At 42.1% G+C, this 20,970-nt stretch overlaps 1 protein-coding gene across 1 annotated transcript; it reads right to left on the bottom strand.

The window, feature by feature from the left end:
* Positions 1-352: 352 nt before the first annotated feature.
* On the bottom strand, positions 353-18,963 carry LOC139566960 (REST corepressor 3-like). The gene is made up of 12 exons (XM_071388349.1): positions 18,551-18,963; positions 18,387-18,443; positions 17,940-18,017; positions 17,777-17,829; positions 17,261-17,422; positions 16,847-16,971; positions 16,682-16,760; positions 11,570-11,791; positions 6,762-6,839; positions 5,368-5,425; positions 5,019-5,263; positions 353-2,862 (listed from the first exon to the last, which is right to left on the bottom strand). The coding sequence occupies exons 1-12, from the start codon at positions 18,672-18,674 to the stop codon at positions 2,500-2,502; spliced, it is 1,644 nt and encodes a 547-aa protein (XP_071244450.1). The 5' UTR covers positions 18,675-18,963; the 3' UTR covers positions 353-2,499.
* Positions 18,964-20,970: the final 2,007 nt, after the last annotated feature.

Below are 20,970 nucleotides of genomic sequence, written 5' to 3'. Positions count from 1 at the left end.
TTCACGGTTCACACCCTTTAAATGATCGTATCCTGAAACGCGGTAAAATAAAATGTATGTTTTGGCACCTTGCATAGCCTCCCTGAAGCGTATCGAGGTAGGGTGCTGAAGAAATCGTCCCTTTTGTATGCATCCACAGGTTTAAAATGGTATTTGCTGGAAATTGAGAGTTGAAAAATTGGGAAGTTTCTAGTTATTTTCAAATACATTGTGATAATTTAACTATAGGCTACAGTTCACGGAGCTAGTAGTTCTATCAAACCCAAACGTCACAGTGGTGCTTATAATACTGCTATATTACACGTTTGAGCATATGGAAATGTAATAAGTGGTCGAAAATAACATGCATACATTTAGAAATGTTGAGCACATTGACACTGCTTTTTAATATAACAAATACATTACAACAGAATCATGTAGGCCCTAGGCCTAGTAAGTCAAGACCACCAAGAAGCACAGCTGATGTTTTTACATGCATGGCAAAACTGTGTTTCCACGTAATTTTAACCATTTATAAAACTGATGAATCAACGTGAAACTGACTGTATTTGCAAAAAGTAAATTTAAGGGCATATTTTTTTTTTCACCCAACCTTTAACCTAAATCCAATGGCATGGTAACCAAAACTAGACCAACTGATGTCTGCCCAGTGTGGAGGTATTATTTACATAAGCCTATGCTATTTAACTATACTACTTAATTGCATTTGTTTAGAATTATTCCACAGCAGTTACATTGAAGCGTGATGATTTTGGGAAACCATTAAATTGTCAATTAGGCATATCAAATAGCAGAAACAATGCTGGATGCTGATAAAATGATTTGGGCTAAAGTAGACAAATCAATTAAAGGTAAACTATGCAACAATTCCAAATGTGTTTTTTTTTATTTCAATGCTACATTTCTAGTTGTATATTTGGGATTGCACTAGTATGCTATATTTTTGGGGCAATATTCATTTCAATATAAGCAGGCAGGGAAACGTAATAATTTACTATGACAACATAGGACAAAGACAAACCAAATAAATGTACTACAGTAGACATGGAATTGAAAAATGTTTGAAAGACACTTGATTGAAATGCAAGTGCAACGAAAGACCGAAATAATGGCAAGCGAATAGCATAGTAAACACAATGTCATATATTTTTAAGGCAAAATGCAAGTCCTCAATGTCCATGATTATACGTACTTCTGGCCACATTATTTCCACAGGAAAGGATTAATGACTCAGTGTATTAGTGGTTCAAAGGTCATTTAAGTTCGCATTTCAACATGTTAAAGCTTGTCACTATGTACAGTAGTGAATTAGCCTATTTCTTCCTCCAATTCCTTAACAGTGATTAGGCAGAATTTGAGAAACGTTCCAGATATCTTCCAACCAGGATTTCTGGAGAACATATAACATTTTACGGAATCTTTCAACCCCGAACATGAAGTGGCACTAATTCATTCCCAAAACTTGGTAAAAAACTATTGATCGTAGCTGGACAGACAACAGAAAACAACATGTTAAAAATATTTGAATGGATATGTTAGGGACTATGCCACATCTTACACTGGGAATTACTGACTGGCGACCGTTAAAACCACGCTTTTGGATTTTGTTTAAGTTATGATCATCACGGTTTAAAATGAAGCAAACAAATTACACAACTGTACAGAAGTCAAACATTTTGTTCTTCAATATATCTTAAATGAAAATCATTGAAACAAATTCCTGAAAATGTGGCTCTCTGACTACAACAATCAATTCACTGACAGTGACATCCTCGTAGCTTAATATTACATTAAACAAGTTAATTTCATTTTTTTCAATCGGTTTCTTCCAGTTTAGATCAATTAAATCACATAAATACAGTTGTCCTAGATGTGTAAGAGCACTTACACAATGGTTATTATTATACTGGACATAGGCAAAAATCAGTCAAGTCCATAGCACCGAGTAGAAAAATAAATAATGCTTATATAAAAGTTCAACGTCTAATATTCGCTCAAAGAACAAATATGCGTTACGGCAAATCAAAGAATCCAACAGAAATACGGCAACGCCACCTTTTCACTAGTTGTGTGTATTGTCCATCATAGTGTCTTCAATATACCTTTTGTTTATATACTACTTGCAAATTTTGCCAGTTTGTAAAATATACATTAACCAGAAGCCAAGAACACTTTCAAAAAGGACCAATGCTTCTAGTAAATCTTTAACATCACTAACACATAACATCTAAGCAAGTCTATTAAAGATGAGTGAATAAAAAAAAGTGATTTCAAATAAATAAAAAAACTAAGACCTAACCTAATATACATATACTTTAAAAACTTCAACGGTTTTACTTTTCTCATTAATATACATAATTTCCTCATAACAACCAACGATTGACGACCTTCAGGAAAACAACAGATCATTGTCAAGAAAAATACAAGCAAACAAACGACCAAGTAAAAAAAAAAAACGACCAAGACTTTTCAGTTTTCTTCCTTCGCCATTGCACACACTCAGTGCAGCGTGGAGGAGGACGGCGTCTCCGATGGGATGCCCACCAGGGTGGGGGGCGGCTGGCTGGGGCCTGGGCACCCTGTGGAGGTGGGGACAAGCGGCCGGGGATTGAGGCGCGGGGGCGGGGGGTTGGAGGGCCGGATGAGTGGGGGGGGCTGGTTGAGCACGGGCCGGGGTTGGAGGAAGCGGGCCTGCTGCTGGAGAGGGGGCGGCTGCCTGTGGAGGGCTGGGGTGGCCGGCAGGGAGGGCCGTAGGAGCGGGGGCGGCTGGTTGAGCGAGGTTGCCGACGACGTCACCAGGGTCTGGAAAGTTGTAGAGGAAGTGGCAGCGGGAGAAGGGCCTGACGAGAGGGTCACCTGGCCCTGGAAGAGAGAGGCGTGAGTTGGGATTTCAGACCAAAACACAGATGGGCAATACATTACAGCATACAGTGCATTCGGAAAAGTATTGGGACCTCTTGACTTTTTCCACAGTGTTACATTACAGCCTTATGCTAAAATAGATTTTTTTTTTTTTAAATGTGTTATTCTCCCATCTACACACAATACCTATAATGACAAAGCAAAAACAGGTCTTTAGAATTTTTAGCAAATCTATTAAAAACATAAATACTTTATTTACATATTATTCAGACGCTTTGCTATGAGAATCGAAATTGAGCACAGGTGCATCATGTTTCCATTGATCATCCTTGATGTTTTTACAACTTGATTGAGTCCACCTTGTGGTAAATTCAATTGATCGTGCCGTTCCAAATCATGTCCACACACACACCTGTCTATATAAGGTGCCACAGTTGACAGTGCATGTCAGAGGAAAAACCAAGCCAGGAAGTCGAAAGAATTGTCCGTAGAGCTCCGAGACAGGATTGTGTCTAGGCATTGAACGTCCCCAAGAAAACAGTGGCCTCCATTCTTAAATGAAGGACGTTTGGAACTACCAAGACACTTCCTAGAGCTGGCCGCCCGGCCAAACTGAGCAATCATGGGAGAAGGCCCTTGGTCAGGGAGGTGACCAAGACCCGATGGTCACTCTGACAGAGCTCCAGAGTTCCTCTGTGGAGATGGGAGAACCTTACAGAAGGACAACCATCTCTGCAGTCCTCCACCAATCAGGCCTTTATGGTAGAGTGGCCAGACGGAAGCCACTCCTTAAAAGGCACATGACAGCCCCCTTGGAGTTTGCCAAAAGGCACCTAAAGACTCTGACTCTGGTCTGATGAAACCAAGCTTGAACTCTTTGGCCTGAATGCCAAGCGTCACGTATGGAAACCTGGCACCATCCCTATGGTGAAGCATGGTGGTGGCAGCATCATGCTGTGGGGATGTTTTTCAGCAGCAGGGACTGGGAGACTAGTCAAGATCAAGGGAAAGATGAATGGAGCAAAGTACAGAGCGATCCTTGATGAAAACCTTTTCCAGAGTGCTCAGGACCTCAGTCCAACAAGACAACGACCCTAAGCACACAGCCAAGACAACGCAGGAGTGGCTTTGGGACAAGTCTCTGAATGCCCATGAGTGGCCCAGCTAGAGCCCGGACTTGAACCTGATCAAGCATCTCTGGAGAGACATGAAAATAGCTGTGTTGCGACGCTCCCCATTTAACCTGACAGAGCTTGAGAGGATCTCCAGAGAACAATGGGAGAAACTCTCCAAACACAGGGGTGCCAAGCTTGTAGCGTCATACCCAAGGACTCAAGGCTGTACTCGCTGCCAAAGGTGCTTCAACAAAGTACTGAGTAAAGGGTCTTTATACTTATGTAAATGTGATCAGTTTAAAAAAAAAAATACATTAGCAAACATTTCTAAACCTGTTTTTGCTCTGTCATTGTGGGGTATTGTGTGTAGATTTGTTTTGTCGAGATCGGTGTGGAAGAACTTGACTGGCCTGCACAGACCCCTGACCTCAACTCCATCGAACACCAACTGTGAGCCAGGCCTAATCGCCCAACATCAGTGCCCAACCTCACTAATGCTCTTGTGGCTGAATGGAAGCAAGTCCCAGCAGCAATGTTCCAACATCTAGTGGAAAGCCTTCCCAGAAGAGTGGAGGCTGTTATAGCAGCAAAGGAGGGACCTATGCCCATGATTTTTGAATGAGATGTTCGACGAGCAGTTGTCCATACTTTTGGTCATGCAGTGTTTGTATTAGATTATTTTCTATACTGTATAGCATGGTCATCTACCACTGCTTATGAAATAATACTTAGCTAGACCATGCAAGGAGTAAAAGACCATTAGTCAACCACATTCAGATATTTCTACAAACAACTAACATTGTTAGGAGCTTTGGCACAATCATAACTGCTTATGCCCTGATTATAATGTTAAGACACCTTTTTTATGAAGGAATGTTTATGAAACTGCAGTGTTAAGAGATTTGTTGGAGCAAAAACCTGCATGCAGAGGGGGCTTGTGGGAGGCCAACTCCCATAGCTAACTATAGCGAAATTACAGAAGGTGTTTCTGGGAAGGTAAACATTGTTTTGTTTTAGGGGAATAAAGGAACGCTCCACCACCTCCTCCTCCTCTTCGTCCGTACTCTTCCCAGAAGGGGTGTTGGAGCTGTTCTTCCCCTCCTCGCCAGAGGTGGCAGTGTCACCGTTGGGGGTGCCAGTTCCCTGCTCCGCCTCCCACTCCTGCAGCACCTCCTCCAGGTTAAACCGGCGGCGGTAGTTCACAAAGAAGTTCTTTACCTGCCCTACCGTCTTATTACCGATAACGTCGGCAATGGCCTGGAAGTCTTTGCCGTACTTCCGGACACCTGGTGAAACAACAAATATTCTGAAATTGCACGAGGTAAACAGACTGACGGGCCATGGACAAGAACATGAGCTGACTACAAACGCACAAAGTACGTAGGTTTACCTTGAACTGCCAGAAGCTGTTCATCTGTTGTCCAGCGGGCATTAACTTTTTGGTTGCACTAGAACAGACAAAGAATACCTGGTATTATACACTGAACAAAAACAAATGTAACAATTGCAAAGATTTTACTGAGTTACAGTTCATAAGGAAATCAGTTCATTTAAAATAATTAATTAGGGCCTAATCTATGAATTTCACATGACTGGGAATACAGATGTATCTGTTGTCTCAGATAGCTTTAAAAAAAAAAAAAGTTGGGGCTTGGATCAGAAAACCAGTCAGTATCTGGTGCGACCACCATTTGCCTCATGCAGCGCGACATCTCCGCATATAGTTGATCAGGCTGTTGATTGTGGCCTGTGGAATGTTGTCCCACTACTCTTCGGTGGGAGTGCGAAGTTGCTGGATATTGGCGGGAACTGGAACACACTGTCGTGGGTGACATGTCTGGTGAGTATGCAGGTCATGGAAGAACTGGGATTTTTTTTTTTTGCTTCCAGGAATTGTTTACAGATCTCTGCGACATGGGGCTGTGCATTGTCATGCTGAAACATGAAGTGATAGTGGCGGGTTGAATGGCAAGACGATGGGCCTCAGGATCTCTTCGCTATCTCTGTGCATTCAAATTGCCATAGATAAAATGCAGTTGTCTGTAGCGTATGCATGACCATACCATAACCCCCCACCATGGGGCACTGTTCACAACGTTGACATCAGCAAACCGCTCGCCTACATGACGCCATATATGCTGTCTGCCATCTGGCCGGTACAGTTGAAGCTGGGATTTATCCATAAAGAGCACACTTCTCCAGTGTTCCAGCAGCCATCGAAGGTGAGCATTTCCCCACTGAAGTCAGTTACGACGCCAAACTGCAGTCAGGTCAAGACCCTGGTGAGGACGACGAGTTTCATCAGCTGTCCGGATGGCTTGTCTCAGACATTTCCGCAGGTGAAGTCTCAAAATGTCTCAGACATTTCCCTGGTTACACAAGTTCAACTGGCCTCACTATCAAATTCTCTAGCACAACGTTGGAGGCCACTTATGGTAGAGAAATGAACATTAAATGACCTTGCAACATCTTTGGTGGACATTCCTGCAGTCAGCGTGCCAATTGTGCACACTCCCTCAACTTGAGACATCTGTGGCACTGTTTTGTGACAACTGCACATTTTAGAGTGGCCCTTTATTGCCCCCCAGCACAAGGTGCACCTGTGTAATGATCATGCTGTTTTAATAAGCTTCTTGATATGCCACACCTGTCAGGTGGATGGATTATTTTGGCAAAGGAGAAATGCTCACTAACAAGGATATAAACAAACTTGTGCACACCATTTGAGATATAAGCGTTGTACTAGGTCCCTTTCTCACTGAAATCTAAACATTTGGCACATACCTCTGGCAGCCTGAAGTCATCAATGCCCGCTTCCATCCTGTGTTTCAGACCACTGTTCAGTTGCTTTGCATTTTGAACCTGTGGGATAAATTCATAGTGCCTTCAGAAAGTACTCACGTCCCTTGACTTTATCAACATTTTGTTGTTACAACACAATACCCCATAATGTCAAAGTAGAATTATGTTTTTAGAAATGTTTACAAATTAATAAAAAAAATGAAAAGCTGAAATGTCTTGAGTTCAAGTATTCAACCCCTTTTATGGCAAGCCTAAATACGTTCAGGAGTAAAAATGTGCTTAACAAGTGGCATAATAAGTTGCATGGACTCACTGTGTGCAATGTGTTTAGATACGTTTATTAAATGACTTCCTCATCTCTGTACCCCACACATAAACAATTATCTGTAAAGTCGTTTCAGTCGAGCAGTGAATTTCAAGTACAGATTCAACCACAAAGACCAGAGAGGTTTTCCAACGCCTCAAAGGGCACCTACTGGTACATTAAATAATAAAATAATAATAATCAGACAATGATTATCCCTTTGAGAATGGTGAAGTTATTAATTACACTTTGGATGGTGTATTAATACACCCAGTCACTACAAAGATACAAGCGTCCTTCCTAACTCTGTTGTCGGAGAGGAAGTAAAACTCAGGGATTTCACCATGAGGCCAATAGTGACTTCAAAACAGTTTAAATGCCTGTGATAGGAGATAGCTGGAGATGGATAAACAACATTGTAGTTACTCCACAATACTAACCTAAATGTCAAGAGTGAGAAGGAAGCCTGTACAATTTTTTTTTTCTCAAACATGCATCCTGTTTGCCATAAAGCATTAAAGTAAAACTGCAAACAAATTGGCTAATTAACTGTCCTGAATACAAAGCGCTATGCTTGGGGCAAATTCAACACATCACTGAGTACCATACTTCATATTTTCAACCATGGTGGTGGCTGCATCATGTTATGGGCATGGTTGTCATCGGCAAGGACTTTTTTTTGGGGGGGGGTGGATAAAAAGAAACGGAATAGATCAAAGCACAGGCAAAATCCTAGATTAAAACCTGGTTCAGTCAGCTTTCCAACAGACACTGGGAGACAAATTCACCTTTCAGCAGAACAATAACCTAAAACACAAAGCCAAATATACACTGGAGTTGTTGACCAAGATGACATTGAAAGTTCCTGAGTGGTGTAGTTAGATTTTCAAGCTGATTTAAGTCAAAACTCTATGGCAAGACTTAAATGGATGTCTAGCAATGACCAACTAGACAGAGCTTGAAGAATGTACAATATTTGCAATATTTTTTTGATCTCTTGGATTTACCCAGAAAGACTCACAGCTTTAAAATCGCTGCCAAAGGTGATTAATATGTATTGACTCAGGGGGTTGAATACATGTATTCAAGAGAATTTAAGAAAAATAAAACACTAACATTCTTCCACTTTGACATGTAAATCATTGACAAAAAATTACAAATCCAAAATGTCAATGGGGTGTGAATCCTTTTTTAAGTCACCGTACATATGCTTAGAACACCACAATGCAGTAAGTAGTGCTGATGCACTACATGAACCAAAAGTATGTGGACAGTTGCTTGAACATTTCATTCCAAAATCATGGGCATAAATATGGAGTTGGTCCCCCTTTGCTGCTATAACAGCCTCCACTCTTCAGGGAAGGCTTTCCAATAGATGTTGGACCATTGCTGCGGGGACTTGCTTCCATTTAGCCACAAGAGCATTAGTGAGGTTGGGCACTGATGTTGGGCGATTAGGCCTGGCATGCAGTCGGCGTTCCAATTCATCCTAAAGATGTTCGATGGGCTCTGTGCAGGCCAGTCACGTTCTCCACACCGACCTTGACAAACCATTTCTGTATGGACCTCGCTTTGCACGGAGGCGTTGTCAAGCTGAAACAGGAAAGGGCCTTCCCCAAACTGTTGCTACAAAGTTGGAAACACAATCATCTAGAAGGTAATGGTGTGCTGTAGCGTTAAGATTTCCTTTCACTGGAACTAAGGGGGCTAGAGCCCGAACCATGAAAAACCCCAGACCGTTATTCCTGCACCAAACTTTACAGTTGGCACTATGCATTGGGGCAGGTAACTCCTGGCATCCGCCAAACCCAGATTAGTCCGTCGGACATCGATGGTGAAGCGTGATTAATCACTCCAGAGAACGCGTTTCCACTGCTCCAGAGTCCAATGGCGGCAAGCTTTACACCACTCCAGCCGACGCTTGGCATTGCGCATGGTGATCATAGGTTTGTGTGCGGCTGCTTGGCAATGGAAACCCATTTCATAAAGCTCCTGACAAACAGTTCTTGTGCTGACATTGCAGTTTGGAACTCGGTAGTGAGTGTTTGCAACTGAGGACAGACGAGTTTGACGTGCTTCAGCACTCGGCAATCCCGTTCTGTGAGCTTGTGTGGCCTACCACTTTGCGGCTGAGCCGTTGTTGCTCCTAGATGTTTCCACTTCACAATAACAGCACTTACAGTTGACCAGGGCAGCTCTAGCAGGGCAGACATTTGATGAACTGAATTGTTGGAAAGGAAAGGTGGCATCCTATGACGGTGCCACGTTGAAAGTTACTGAGCTCTTCGGTAAGGCCATTCTACTGTGAATGTTTGTCTATGGCGATTGCATGGCTGTGCTCAATTTTATACACCAGTCAGCAATGAGTGTGGCTGAAATAGCCAAATCTACTAATTTGAAGGGGTGTCCACATTTGTGTATATATACAGTACCAGTCAAAAGTTTGGACACACCTACTCATTCAAGGGTTCTTCTTCATTTGTACTATTTACTACATTGTAGAATAATAGTGAAGACACAAAACTATGAAATAACATATGGAATCATGTAGTAACCCAAAAAAGTGTTCAACAAATCAAAATATATTTTAGATTCTTCAAATAGCCACCATTTGCCTTGATGACAACTTTGCACACTCTTGGCATTCTCTCAACCAGCTTCATGAGGAATGATTTTCAATTAACATGTGTGCCTTGTTAAAGTTAATTCGTGAAATTTCTTTCTTCATGCGTTTGAGCCAATCAGTTGTGTTGTGACAAGGGAGGGGTGGTACAGTGCCTTGTGAAAGTATTCACCCCCCTTGGCATTTTTCCCACTTTGTTGCCGTATAACCTGGAATTAAAATAGATTTTTTGGGGGGGGTTGTATCATTTGATTTACACAACATGCCTACCACTTTGAAGATGCAAAATATTTTTTTCTTGTGAAAGAAACGAGACAAAAAAATAGAGGACTTGAGCGTGCATAACTATTCACCCCACCAAAGCCAATACTTTGTAGAGCCACCTTTTGCAGCAATTACAGCTATAAGTCTTTTGGGCTATGTCTCTATAAGCTTGGCACATCTTGCCACTGGGATTTTTGCCCATTCTTCAAGGCAATACTGCTTCAGCTCCTTCAAGTTGGATGGGTTCCGCTGGTGTGCAGCAATCATTAAGTCATACCACAGATTCTCAATTGGATTGAGGTCTGGGCGTTGACTAGACCATTCCAATACATTTAAATGTTTCCCCTTAAACCACTCGATTGTTGCTTTAGCAGTACGCTTAGGGTTATTGTCCTGCTGGAAGGTGAACCTCCATCCCAGTCTCAATTCTCTGGAAGACTGAAACAGGTTTCCCTCAAGAATTTCCCTGTATTTAGCGCCATCCTTTAATTCTGACCATTTTCCCAGTCCCTGCCAATGAAAAACATCCCCACAGCATGATGCTGCCACCACCATGCTTCACTGTGGGGATGGTGTTCTCGGGGTGATGAGAGGTGTTGGGTTTGCGCCAGACATAGCGTTTTCCTTGATGGCCAAAAAGCTAAATTTTAGTCTCATCTGACCAGAGTACCTTCTTCCATATGTTTCGGGAGTCTCCCACATGCCTTTTGGTGAACACCAAATGTGTTCGCTTATTTATTTCTTTAAGCAATGGCTTTTTTCTGTCTACTCTTCCGTAAAGCCCAGCTCTGTGGAGTATACGGCTTAAAGTGGTCCTATGGACAGATACTCCAATCACCGCTGTGGAGCTTTGCAGCTCCTTCAGGTTTATCTTTGGTCTCTTTGTTGTCTCTCTGATTAATGCCCTCCTTGCCTGGTCCGTGAGTTTTGGTGGGTGGCCCTCTCTTGGCAAGTTTGTCGTGGTATTCTTTCCATTTTTTAATAATGGATTTTATGGTGCTCTATGTTTCTGATCATTTTTTATAACCCAACCCTGATCTGTACTTCTCCACAACTTTGTCCTTGACCTGTTGGGAGAGCTCCTTGGTATTCATGGTGCCGCTTGCTTGGTGGTGCCCCTTTCTTAGTGATGTTGTAGACCCTGGGGCCTTTCAGAACAGGTATATACTGTATATACTGAGATCATGTGACAGATCATGTGACACTTAGATTGCACACAGGTGGACTTTATTTAACTTATTATGACTTCTGAAGGTAATTGGTTGCACCAGATCTTATTTAGGGGCTTCATAGCAAAGGGGGAAAAGTTTGGCCACACCTACTCATTCAAGGGGTTTTCTTTACTTTGACTATATATATATATATATATATATATATATATATATATATATATATTGTGTATTTATCTTTTACTTTCAGGATACAGCCAAAGATTCTCAAGCACTAAGGTGGCAGGTAGCCTAGCGGTTAAGAGGACGTTAATTGCTCCTATAAGTTGCTCTGAATAAATGACTAAAATGTACTGTGAAAAAGCCTCAACTCAAGCACCTTGAGGACCCAGGTTGCCCTGCATTGAGACCAGAATCCCCCAATGCTCACCTGTCTTTTGAGGCCCACCAGCTCCATGTCCAGCTGCCGAAGAACGGTGTTGGCAGCGCTGGAGCTGCACGACACTGCCACCACATCCTCCTGGGTCAGGTACATGCCCTTGGGCGGCCGGCACTTGGAGCGCTGCGAGTGGTGCCGGTGCATGAGCGTCAGGTGCTCCCGTCGGCCGAGCCCAATCTTGGAGGAGCTCAGGGGCTGGGGCTCCGTGTGGCTCTGCAGAGGCGTGGGTAAACTTCCTATTAGCTGTCGCAACTGTTCGTAACATCTATTGGGTCATTGTTAGGACATATGACATGACACCTGGGAGCATGTTTTAAGAGGTCTGATAAAAGGAAACGGCGCACACTGCTGTTCATGCTCCCAGGTGATTTTTATTGATACGTTTCGACTCTCCGGTGTTCATCAGGCATCAATGAAAAATCACCTGGGAAGATGAACAGCAGTGTGGCACTCTCATTTTAATTGGTAATGAGTTCACCTATAACTGACACACCTGCAAAAAAGTACCTGGATGTGCGTATGTTCTGAAGCCTTTGCAAGTTATAAGAAGTGTTAAGAAGTGAGACTCAGCGATATGAAGTTGCCATGAGCAGCACCACTGATATTTAGATGAGCGCAATGCAAGACTGTGTTCTCACAGTACCGGAGTATCTGCACATATGCATGGTAGAGTCCTGCACGGAGCCCCACCCGATATCAAGGCGGATTTTTCTCCGCAACACGACCCACCAGCATAGAATTGTTCCAAGAGCCGATCTATGACACGCCAAATAACATCAACTTATTTTTTTTAAATGATGACCAGAGTATTAGGCCATTTCATGATAAGCTGTAGACCACACTATCTACCAAGAGAGTTTCTGTATTTTTCGTAGCTGTCTGCATACCACCACAGACAGATGCTGGCACTAAAACCGCACTCTAAGCAAACAGGAAACTGCTCATTCAGAGCCAGCACTCCTAGTGGAAAGGGACTTTAATGCAGGGAAACTTAAATCAGTTTTACCTCATTTCTATCAGCATGTTAAATGTGCAACTAGAGGGAAAACAACTCTAGACCACCTTTACTCAACACACAGAGCTCTCCCTTGCCCTCCATTTGGCAAATCTGACCATAATTATATCCTCCTGATTCCTGCTTACAAGCAAAAATTAAAGCAGGAAGCACCAGTGACTCGGTCTATAAAAAAGTGGTCAGATGAAGCAGATGCAAAACTACAGGACTGTTTTGCTAGCACAGACTGGAATATGTTCCTGGATTCTTCCGATGGCATTGAGGAGTACATCACATCAGTAACTGGCTTTATCAATAAGTGCATTGAGGACGCTGTCCCCACAGTGACTCTACGTACAACCAGAAGCCATTGGTTACAGGCAACATTCGCACTGAGCTAAAAGGGTTGCGCTGCCGCTTTCAAGGAGCGGGACTAACCCGGAAGCTTGTAAGAAATCCAGCTATGCCCTCCGATCGAATCGTGCTACACCGGCTCCAACGCTCGTCGGATGTGGCAGGGCTTGTAAACTATTACAGACTACAAAGGGAAGCACAGCCGAGAGCTGCCCAGGGACACGAGCATACCAGACGAGCTAAATAACTTCTATGCTCGCTTCGAGGCAAGTAACACTGAAACATACATGAGAGCATCAGCTGTTCCGGATGACTGTGTGATCACGCTCTCCGCACCTGATGTGAGTAAGACCTTTAAACAGGTCAACATTCACAAGGCCGCAGGGCCAGACGGATTACCAGGATGTGTACTCCAAGCATGCGCTGACCAACTGGCAAGTGTCTTCACTGACATTTCCAACCTCTCCCTGTCTGTCTGTTATACCAACATGTTTCAAGCAGACCACCATAGTCTCTGTGCCAAGAACACTAAGGTAACCTGCCTAAATGACTACTGACATGTAGCACTCACGTCTGTAGCCATGAAATGCTTTGAAAGGCTGGGCATGGCTCACATCAACACCATTATCCCAGAAACCCTAGACCCACTCCAATTTGCATACTGCACCAACAGATCCACAGACACCACACTGCCCTTTTACGCCTGAAAAAAAGGAACACCTATATGAGAATGCTATTCATTGACTACAGTTCAGCGTTCAACACCATAGTTCCCTCAAAGCTCATCACTAAGCTAAGGACCCTGGGACTAAACACCTCCCTCTGCAACTGGATCCTGGACTTCCTGACGGGCCGTCCCCAGGTGGTAAGGGTAGGTAACACCACATCCACCACGCTGATCCTCAACACGGGGGCCCCTCAGGGGTGCGTGCTCAGTCCCCTCCTGTTCCCTCCTGTACTCCCTGTTCACTCATGACTGCACGGCCAGGCATGACTCCAACACCATCATTAAGTTTGCTGATGACCCAACAGTGGTAGGCCTGATCACCGACAACGTTGAGACAGCCTATAGGGTGGAGGTCAGAGACCTGACCGTGTTGTGCAAGGACAACAAACTCTCCCTCAACGTGATCAAGACAAAGGAGATGATTGTGGACTACAGGAAAAAGAGGACAGAGCACACCCCATTTTCACCAAGTTCCTTGGCGTCCACATCACTAACAAACTAACATGGTCCAAGCACACCAAGACAGTCATGAAGAGGTCACAACAAAACCTATTCCCCCTCAGGAGACTGAAAAGATTTGGCATGGGTCCTCAGATCCTCAAATGTTTTACAGCTGCACCATCGAGAACATCTGACGGGTTGCATCACTGCCTGGTATGGCAACTGCTCGGCCTCCGACCGCAAGGCACTGCAGAGGGTATTGTGTACGGCTCAGTACATCACCAGTGCCAAGCTTCCTGCCATCCAGGACCTCTATACCAGGCGATGTCAGAGGAAGGCCCAAAAAATTGTCAAAGACTCCATCCACCCTAGTCATAGACTGTTCTCTCTGCTACCAAACGGCAAGCGGTACCGGAGCGCCAAGTCTAGATCCAAGAGGCTTCAAACAGATTCTACCCCCAAGCCATAACACTCCTGAACATCTAATCAAATGTCTACCCAGACTATTTGCGTTGCCCTCCTCCCCTCTTCTATGCTGCTGCTACTCTGTTATTATCTATGCATAGTCACCTCAATAATTCTACCTACATGTACATATTACTCAATTACCTCGACATCGGTACCCCCTGCATATAGCCCCGCTATTGTTATTTACTGCTGCTCTTTAATTATTTGTTATTCTTATCTCTTACTTTTTTTTGTATTTTCTTAACTGCATTGTTGGTTAAGGGCTTGTAAAGTAAGCATTTCACTGTAAGGTTGTAATTGGCGCATGTGACAAATAAAATGTAATTTTATTTCCCCTCCCTGCATGAAAGAATTTGTCTGCATGTCTATTAAACATTTGGATAAAAGGAAACCATGCCATGAATTAAGAACGATAGCCTTATCTTATTTTCTTAATGCGGCGCACATTGACAATTGAAATCGCTTTGGAAAAAATCCTTATAATTAACCTTCTTACCTAATTAAAGCCTATAGGCGACATAACGAAACAATACCTTTACATTCAATATTGTTTAGATAATCAAATAGTTTAATTGAACCAAATAAAAACAAATCCCAGAATCGAATAAGCTATAGGCTGCAAAAATATCCTACATTTATTTAGTAGGTTTAGACTTTATATAGCCTGCGTATGGTCTAAATGAACAAAAACCTGAATTAATGTAATAATTAATTGATAATTAACTGAATTATCGTAAACAAATACCTGCTTGCACTTTTGCAGGCTGTGTATCCATCTACTGGGTTGTTGTCCTCCTTGTCCACAATGACTACAAAATCCTTCCAAACCGGGGATTTCACTCGCGGAGCATATGTTTCCACGATGGTGTAATCCACCATCATAACCTTTCTTTCCATTTCTCCTGTTACGTTAGCCATTTTTGCGTGAGCTAGGAGTCAGGGGAAAATAAACGTACGTATTGTTGCGTGGTGGAAGGAAACGTAAGGTCAGCACATGGACAAATTAGGAACGTTTCAACAACACACAAATAATGAATAGCTCCCTGCTCCACTCTCGCTGTGTGGCTGGTAGCCTAGACTATGTCTGGCTCACCGTTCACATAATGGAAATCACAACAATTCAACAAGCTCCTGGGTTTGTAAAAGAAATGTTGATTTAAAACTTTTGACCTGCAATATAATTGTTCTGAACTGCGATCCAACCCACAGGTTGAAAGACTTTTCATTCAACCTGCCAGAATTTTTTTTTTGCAGGTCAACAGTGGGTATCCAACCTGGTGCAGGATTCTAGTGCATGGGTGTGCGTCTCACTGCTACAACGTAATAGCTATGGAACCAAAACTGTGTAAAAGTTTAGTCTCGTGCTTCAAACGCGCTTAGTTGTTGCGGAAATCGGCCCTGTTGCGTTTACTTTATGCATCGCTTACTGTACCTTTTTAGTGTGACCTTTGTTACTAACCCAATAACTAGCCTACGGATATTGTTTCACTCGCTTTATCTAGTGGTCCTAGGCCTAGTTACATGGTCTGTAACCTGAATGTCTGCATTTGTGAGAAATCAGCATTGGAGGACCGTGTTGGAGGCACATGTGCCCAGGGAGACAGCAATCTTATCTTGGTCCAGGGCTAGCTCTCTCTCTCTTGACCTCGTGGTCATCCAAGTGGATTATCACTTGTTCAGATGGTGACAAAAATACATGCATACAAAAAGGAAACCACAAACCAGTATGACTAAACTAAAGATTCAAAACTAAACGAAAGGCCTCATGGCCACCAAACCATCTAGCAACCTCACAGCTTGCAAGCTGGGACACTGACAGATGATCACCTTTAATTGGCAGCACCTGATGTGCTTATCAAGCAGGCTCAATACCTGGACAAGGTTACTGCCACCTGGGGATGGAGTGTGGAAGTGTATCCTGGGTAGTGTCTTTGTCTACTGTATATCCTAACACTAACCTTCCCCCCCACATCATAACACCTTGCATTTTCCTTCACTATTTTCTTTGGCGTCTGTCTACTCTACTACTCATTGTAAGTGAATGCTGGTCACTGATTACTGTTTGATATATCCCAACTGCCATTCCATCAGTTTAAATTCTAAAGTTTAGATAACGTACCTCTTTTTTCGTCTCCTTGGTGGGGTCGTAATCACTATCGTTTGCTTCGACGGGGTTGGCCTCCTCCATTTCTTCTTCACTAATGTCAAGAAAAGCAAATCATTATTGGATTCCGACCACTTGGAATTTCACAGACAGTAGTAAAAGCCGAGCTACAACTCTTGCCTGTCATCTTGGGCGTTTCGGTTTGCTAGCTTTCTGGCCTGGCGGTCCATCAGGCTGGTTCTGGACCGGGTCTTCTTCCAGGAGTAGTAATACTTCACAAGGCTGGATATGGATTTGTCTGGTAACTACAACAGATGAGAAAATGGTACCAATCGATCGCTTATACTTACATTAAAGCCGGGATTCAATCAAAGGCGCATTGTTGAAAAGCGCACTGCACTGTTTACAATGTGCCTTTTAAAGGCAATCACCTCAACGTTCACAGAGGTTGCATTCACGGTGATGTCGGCTCAAGCGTAAATTACCTTAAATTCAACTGCAATATTCATCCAGACTGCTTGTGTATGTTTGTATGAACAGTATACAGACACACATTCAAGTAAAAGATACTGTATATCAATATATGTATGTTACCATTTGTTGAATCCTGTGGAAGCTTTTTCCGTGGAAGCTGAAGGCTTGTTCAAACAGCACTTTATCCTCCACGGTCCACTCGTCGGGGAAGGGGGTGAAGTTGGGCAGGTCTGCCAGGGACTTCTCAATGTTGTGTTTGTGCCAGAACAGCATGCCCAATGCCTGTGGGGGACAGCAACGAGTGGAATCTACTGAGAATGGACACCAGGCAGGTCTATGGGGCTTCACTGAGCCAGAAATGTTTGAGCAACAGAACTAGAATAGGTATTCCCCTAAATAACATTTGAATATGTTATTTTTAAGTTTGTCGTGGTAGTTTATTAATACATTGGGGGTCAAATTTGCTGAGCTTTCACACAGTTGTAAATTTTAGGCCTGTCGGGGGGGATTGGAAAAATTTTAAATTGGGAATATGCTTCAAGTTTTTCATATGATTTTGAAAAATAAGGTGGATTCTCTGCATCGGTGAAAAAGCTTAGTAAAAGTGGCCCTAATAATCCTAAAAAGCAGACATACCTGCTCAACATTATATCCATGCTTCTCTTTTGCAATGGCAATATATTCATCCACTGTGGGGGAAAAAATCATAGTTTAATTAAACTACTTATAAATATTTTTGTAAAATCAACTTTGGGTTGTCTTTAGAAATAAGATGCATGTGAAAACCAAACTGACTTACATTTTGGGTCGACAATGGTGTGATATGGAGACCACACCAACATTCCCCCACTATCTTTATCACTGTACTTGGTAGAACCTACAGAAAAATATATAATACATAATTAGAAAAAACACATTTTCATATGGTGTAATTTCATGTCATTTTAACAGCCTAATTAAAGCAATACATGCAGGACTAAAGAGGCTGCTTTATTGTTGTTATTCAGTTGAAGGAGACCAATAGCAGTATAGCCTCGGAATAGAAATGTTTCAAAACGCTTCTATAAACCAAACATGGACAACATCTTTCAATGGGCCCATAATTCTCTACACATCTGGCTCAATTCTGAAATAAAAGACTACTGACTATGGGTTGTAAAGTAAGAAGGTTCATTTAAATGTACTGTCATAACCTATACCGAGGCTACCACCAGAATACAGTCAGGTAGATCAAGCATAACCTTACCAGGATCAAATTCTGGTATATTGGCTTGATAATCGGATCCCACACGCATTCCGACATCTGCAATTAGGAAAAATGTGTATAACACATTAATAGACCCCTTTTCTGTTTTTCGCGTTCAAAATAATACATGTACAGTGTGACAAAATGAGTGTTCGAGGCTATACCGTGCTCGTCGTCACTGCCACTCTCATCAGAAAAATGTCCATTCGATGCATTTGAAGGGCTTTTTGTTCCGTTAGAGCGTCCCTTTCCGAGATACTCCGACCCTTTATCCATCATTCCAGGCATTTTTACGTATCTTTGTGGGTTCTCCTTGGGAGAATACCTAATATAACCATGCAATGTATATTTTTTTCACAGCCCGTCTTTTCAATAACTCCCACAGCTACGCAGCTGTGACACTGTGCCACAGTCCAGTATTCATCCACCATTTTTAGCTTATTGTGGTTTTACAAAGATATATATATAAAAAAAAACATTGTTCAAGCCTGTTCCTGAGTCTGATATTGCTTGTTTTTGGTGTAATTCACACGACTTGTATTTGTTCAGACATGCAGCAATTGAATATTCAAAATCGGAAGGAACTAATTCGTCTAGCGGAAGGACTTTTACGCACTTGGTTATATGAACCCAAACTGCGGCTCTGCGTGCGCTGGTGAAAATGGAGTTGTTTACAGTCAGTCTCCGTAGACGAATAGGCTACAACAATAAGATTTTGTTACAATTTCTTACACATAATATAGGCTACGTCTGTTTGGACACGTTGGATGCGTTTTGTAAAGCCAATATAGAACCTGATGCTCTTTTTTAAAGAAGCGTCTTTATTCACAGAAGCGTCTACACAGCTTTTCAACGTAGGCTAGTTTTGACTTGATTTTTTTGCAAATATAAACAACTCTACGTTTGCAATGATGGCCCCATATTAGGCTAATGAGAAGTAGAGGAATATAGCCCAACTGTACAAAATAAAATGCGAAATAAAATAACCTGTCGTTTGTGTAGCCACGTTTTATTCTGAACATTGTCCTTGGTTTGCCAGCAGATGGAGACAAAATACCACTAGTCTATGTCGAGAGATCCCACAATTAATGAATTGTTCATTTGGTTTTCTAATGTAATTTATTGATTTGGAAGTATAGGACTATTAAATGTTTACTAGGACTATGTAATTGACTTATGTCCGTGTGAGTGATGAGCGTTGACTTTGAGAGCGTTTGGAGATGGTTTTGACTATTTAGGTATCGAAAATGAGTATGGGCCTAATTAACTGAAAATGTCAGTACATTTAAGTAGGCTATCCCTCCCAATCCACATTGGTAGACCTCATTCCATTATCCTCTGCCCAGTCTATGAACTAAACTATGGATACAATGGTTGGTAAAAAACACAAAGCCCTTTAGATGGTCAGTGAAGATGGACCCCAGCAGTTTGCCATGGAGGAGGCAAACTGGATATGAATAAAGATTTTAAAAATATGGATAAAGAATTAAGAAATTAAGAAATGCCTGGTTGGTTGGTACACTGTAGTACACTGTAGTGTACCTAATATGAGCTGCATTTCTGTACAAAACACACTTGCTCACATGTAAATTACTGTAATGTAGGCTTACATCTATTCAATGGCAAAAACATAATATTGGGGGGGATAAGTCATAGTTCAATCACATACAGAGAAACTGTTTACCCAAGATCAGGGGTCTTTTGTCACATAACATAATAATTTATGTAATTTTGTCATGATACCTATGCTACAACTCTCTTCAATCTGCCATATTGAACTCGGGGAAACCACTAGGACTATCTGCAACTAACTGAACAAAAAATACTGTAATCAGATTACAGATGCTTTTTAAAAACTAGATGATTACTTCTAAATTCAGAAATTACTTTAAAATTCATAAAGGATGTTTTTGGGGAAAAAAAACACTGACACCTTTGTTGTCTCGATGACATTCAAGGCCATTTTGAAAAAAGTGTTTAAACTTGTTCCACATGAGCAAGTCTGACCACAAGTCAGCGACCATTATGATGACACACCAAATGCGATTGATGGATCCTTTTTGTCTTCTTCTAAAACTATTTTGGTATTTGTTTCATCAGTCCATTGTTGATATAGTCCCAAAATGTTTTGCATGTCAGCAATCAAGTTTTAAAGATATCTAACTTTCAAAATACAGAAATACAGCCAGTATGATGCATTTTGCATGATGCAAAACATTTTGGGACTATATCAACAATGGACCGATGAAACAAATACCAAAATTGTTTTAGAAGACGTTTTGGGGAGGAGTTTTCATTTTAAAGGGAAAGAAATCCAAGAGTAACTGAAAGTAATCAGATTACGTTACTGAGTTTGGGTAATCCAAAAGTTACGTCACTGATTACAATTCTGGACATGTAACTAGTAACTTAACTAACACATTACATTTAGAAAGTAGCCTAACCTACACAACCCTGGTCTCTCTGTCTCTGTCTCTCTCTGTGTGTGTGTGTGTGTGTTGCGTCCTTGGGATGCTAGTCCGTGCACTTCTGATGGCGGGCTACCTCCTCCAATTCCCCTCAGTGGCCTATTAGCCTAAAAAAG

The sequence above is a fragment of the Salvelinus alpinus genome, unplaced genomic scaffold, assembly GCF_045679555.1.
Source record: "Salvelinus alpinus unplaced genomic scaffold, SLU_Salpinus.1 scaffold_40, whole genome shotgun sequence".
Lineage (NCBI taxonomy): Eukaryota > Metazoa > Chordata > Actinopteri > Salmoniformes > Salmonidae > Salvelinus > Salvelinus alpinus.
Note: the sequence above shows the minus strand (reverse complement) of the source record. Positions and strands in the feature narration are given on the sequence as shown.

Bases quoted from the DNA above. Each gene is read 5' to 3' on its own strand.
- LOC139566960 (XM_071388349.1), bottom strand. From the start codon at position 18,674: ATGCCTGGAATGATGGATAAAGGGTCGGAGTATCTCGGAAAGGGACGC. The intron at 17,423-17,776 runs GTATGTCTGCTT...TGTCCCCCACAG, and splicing joins ATGGATATAATGTTGAGCAG to GCATTGGGCATGCTGTTCTG. The intron at 6,840-11,569 runs GTGAGCATTGGG...TTTATCCCACAG, and splicing joins TGGTGGGCCTCAAAAGACAG to GTTCAAAATGCAAAGCAACT.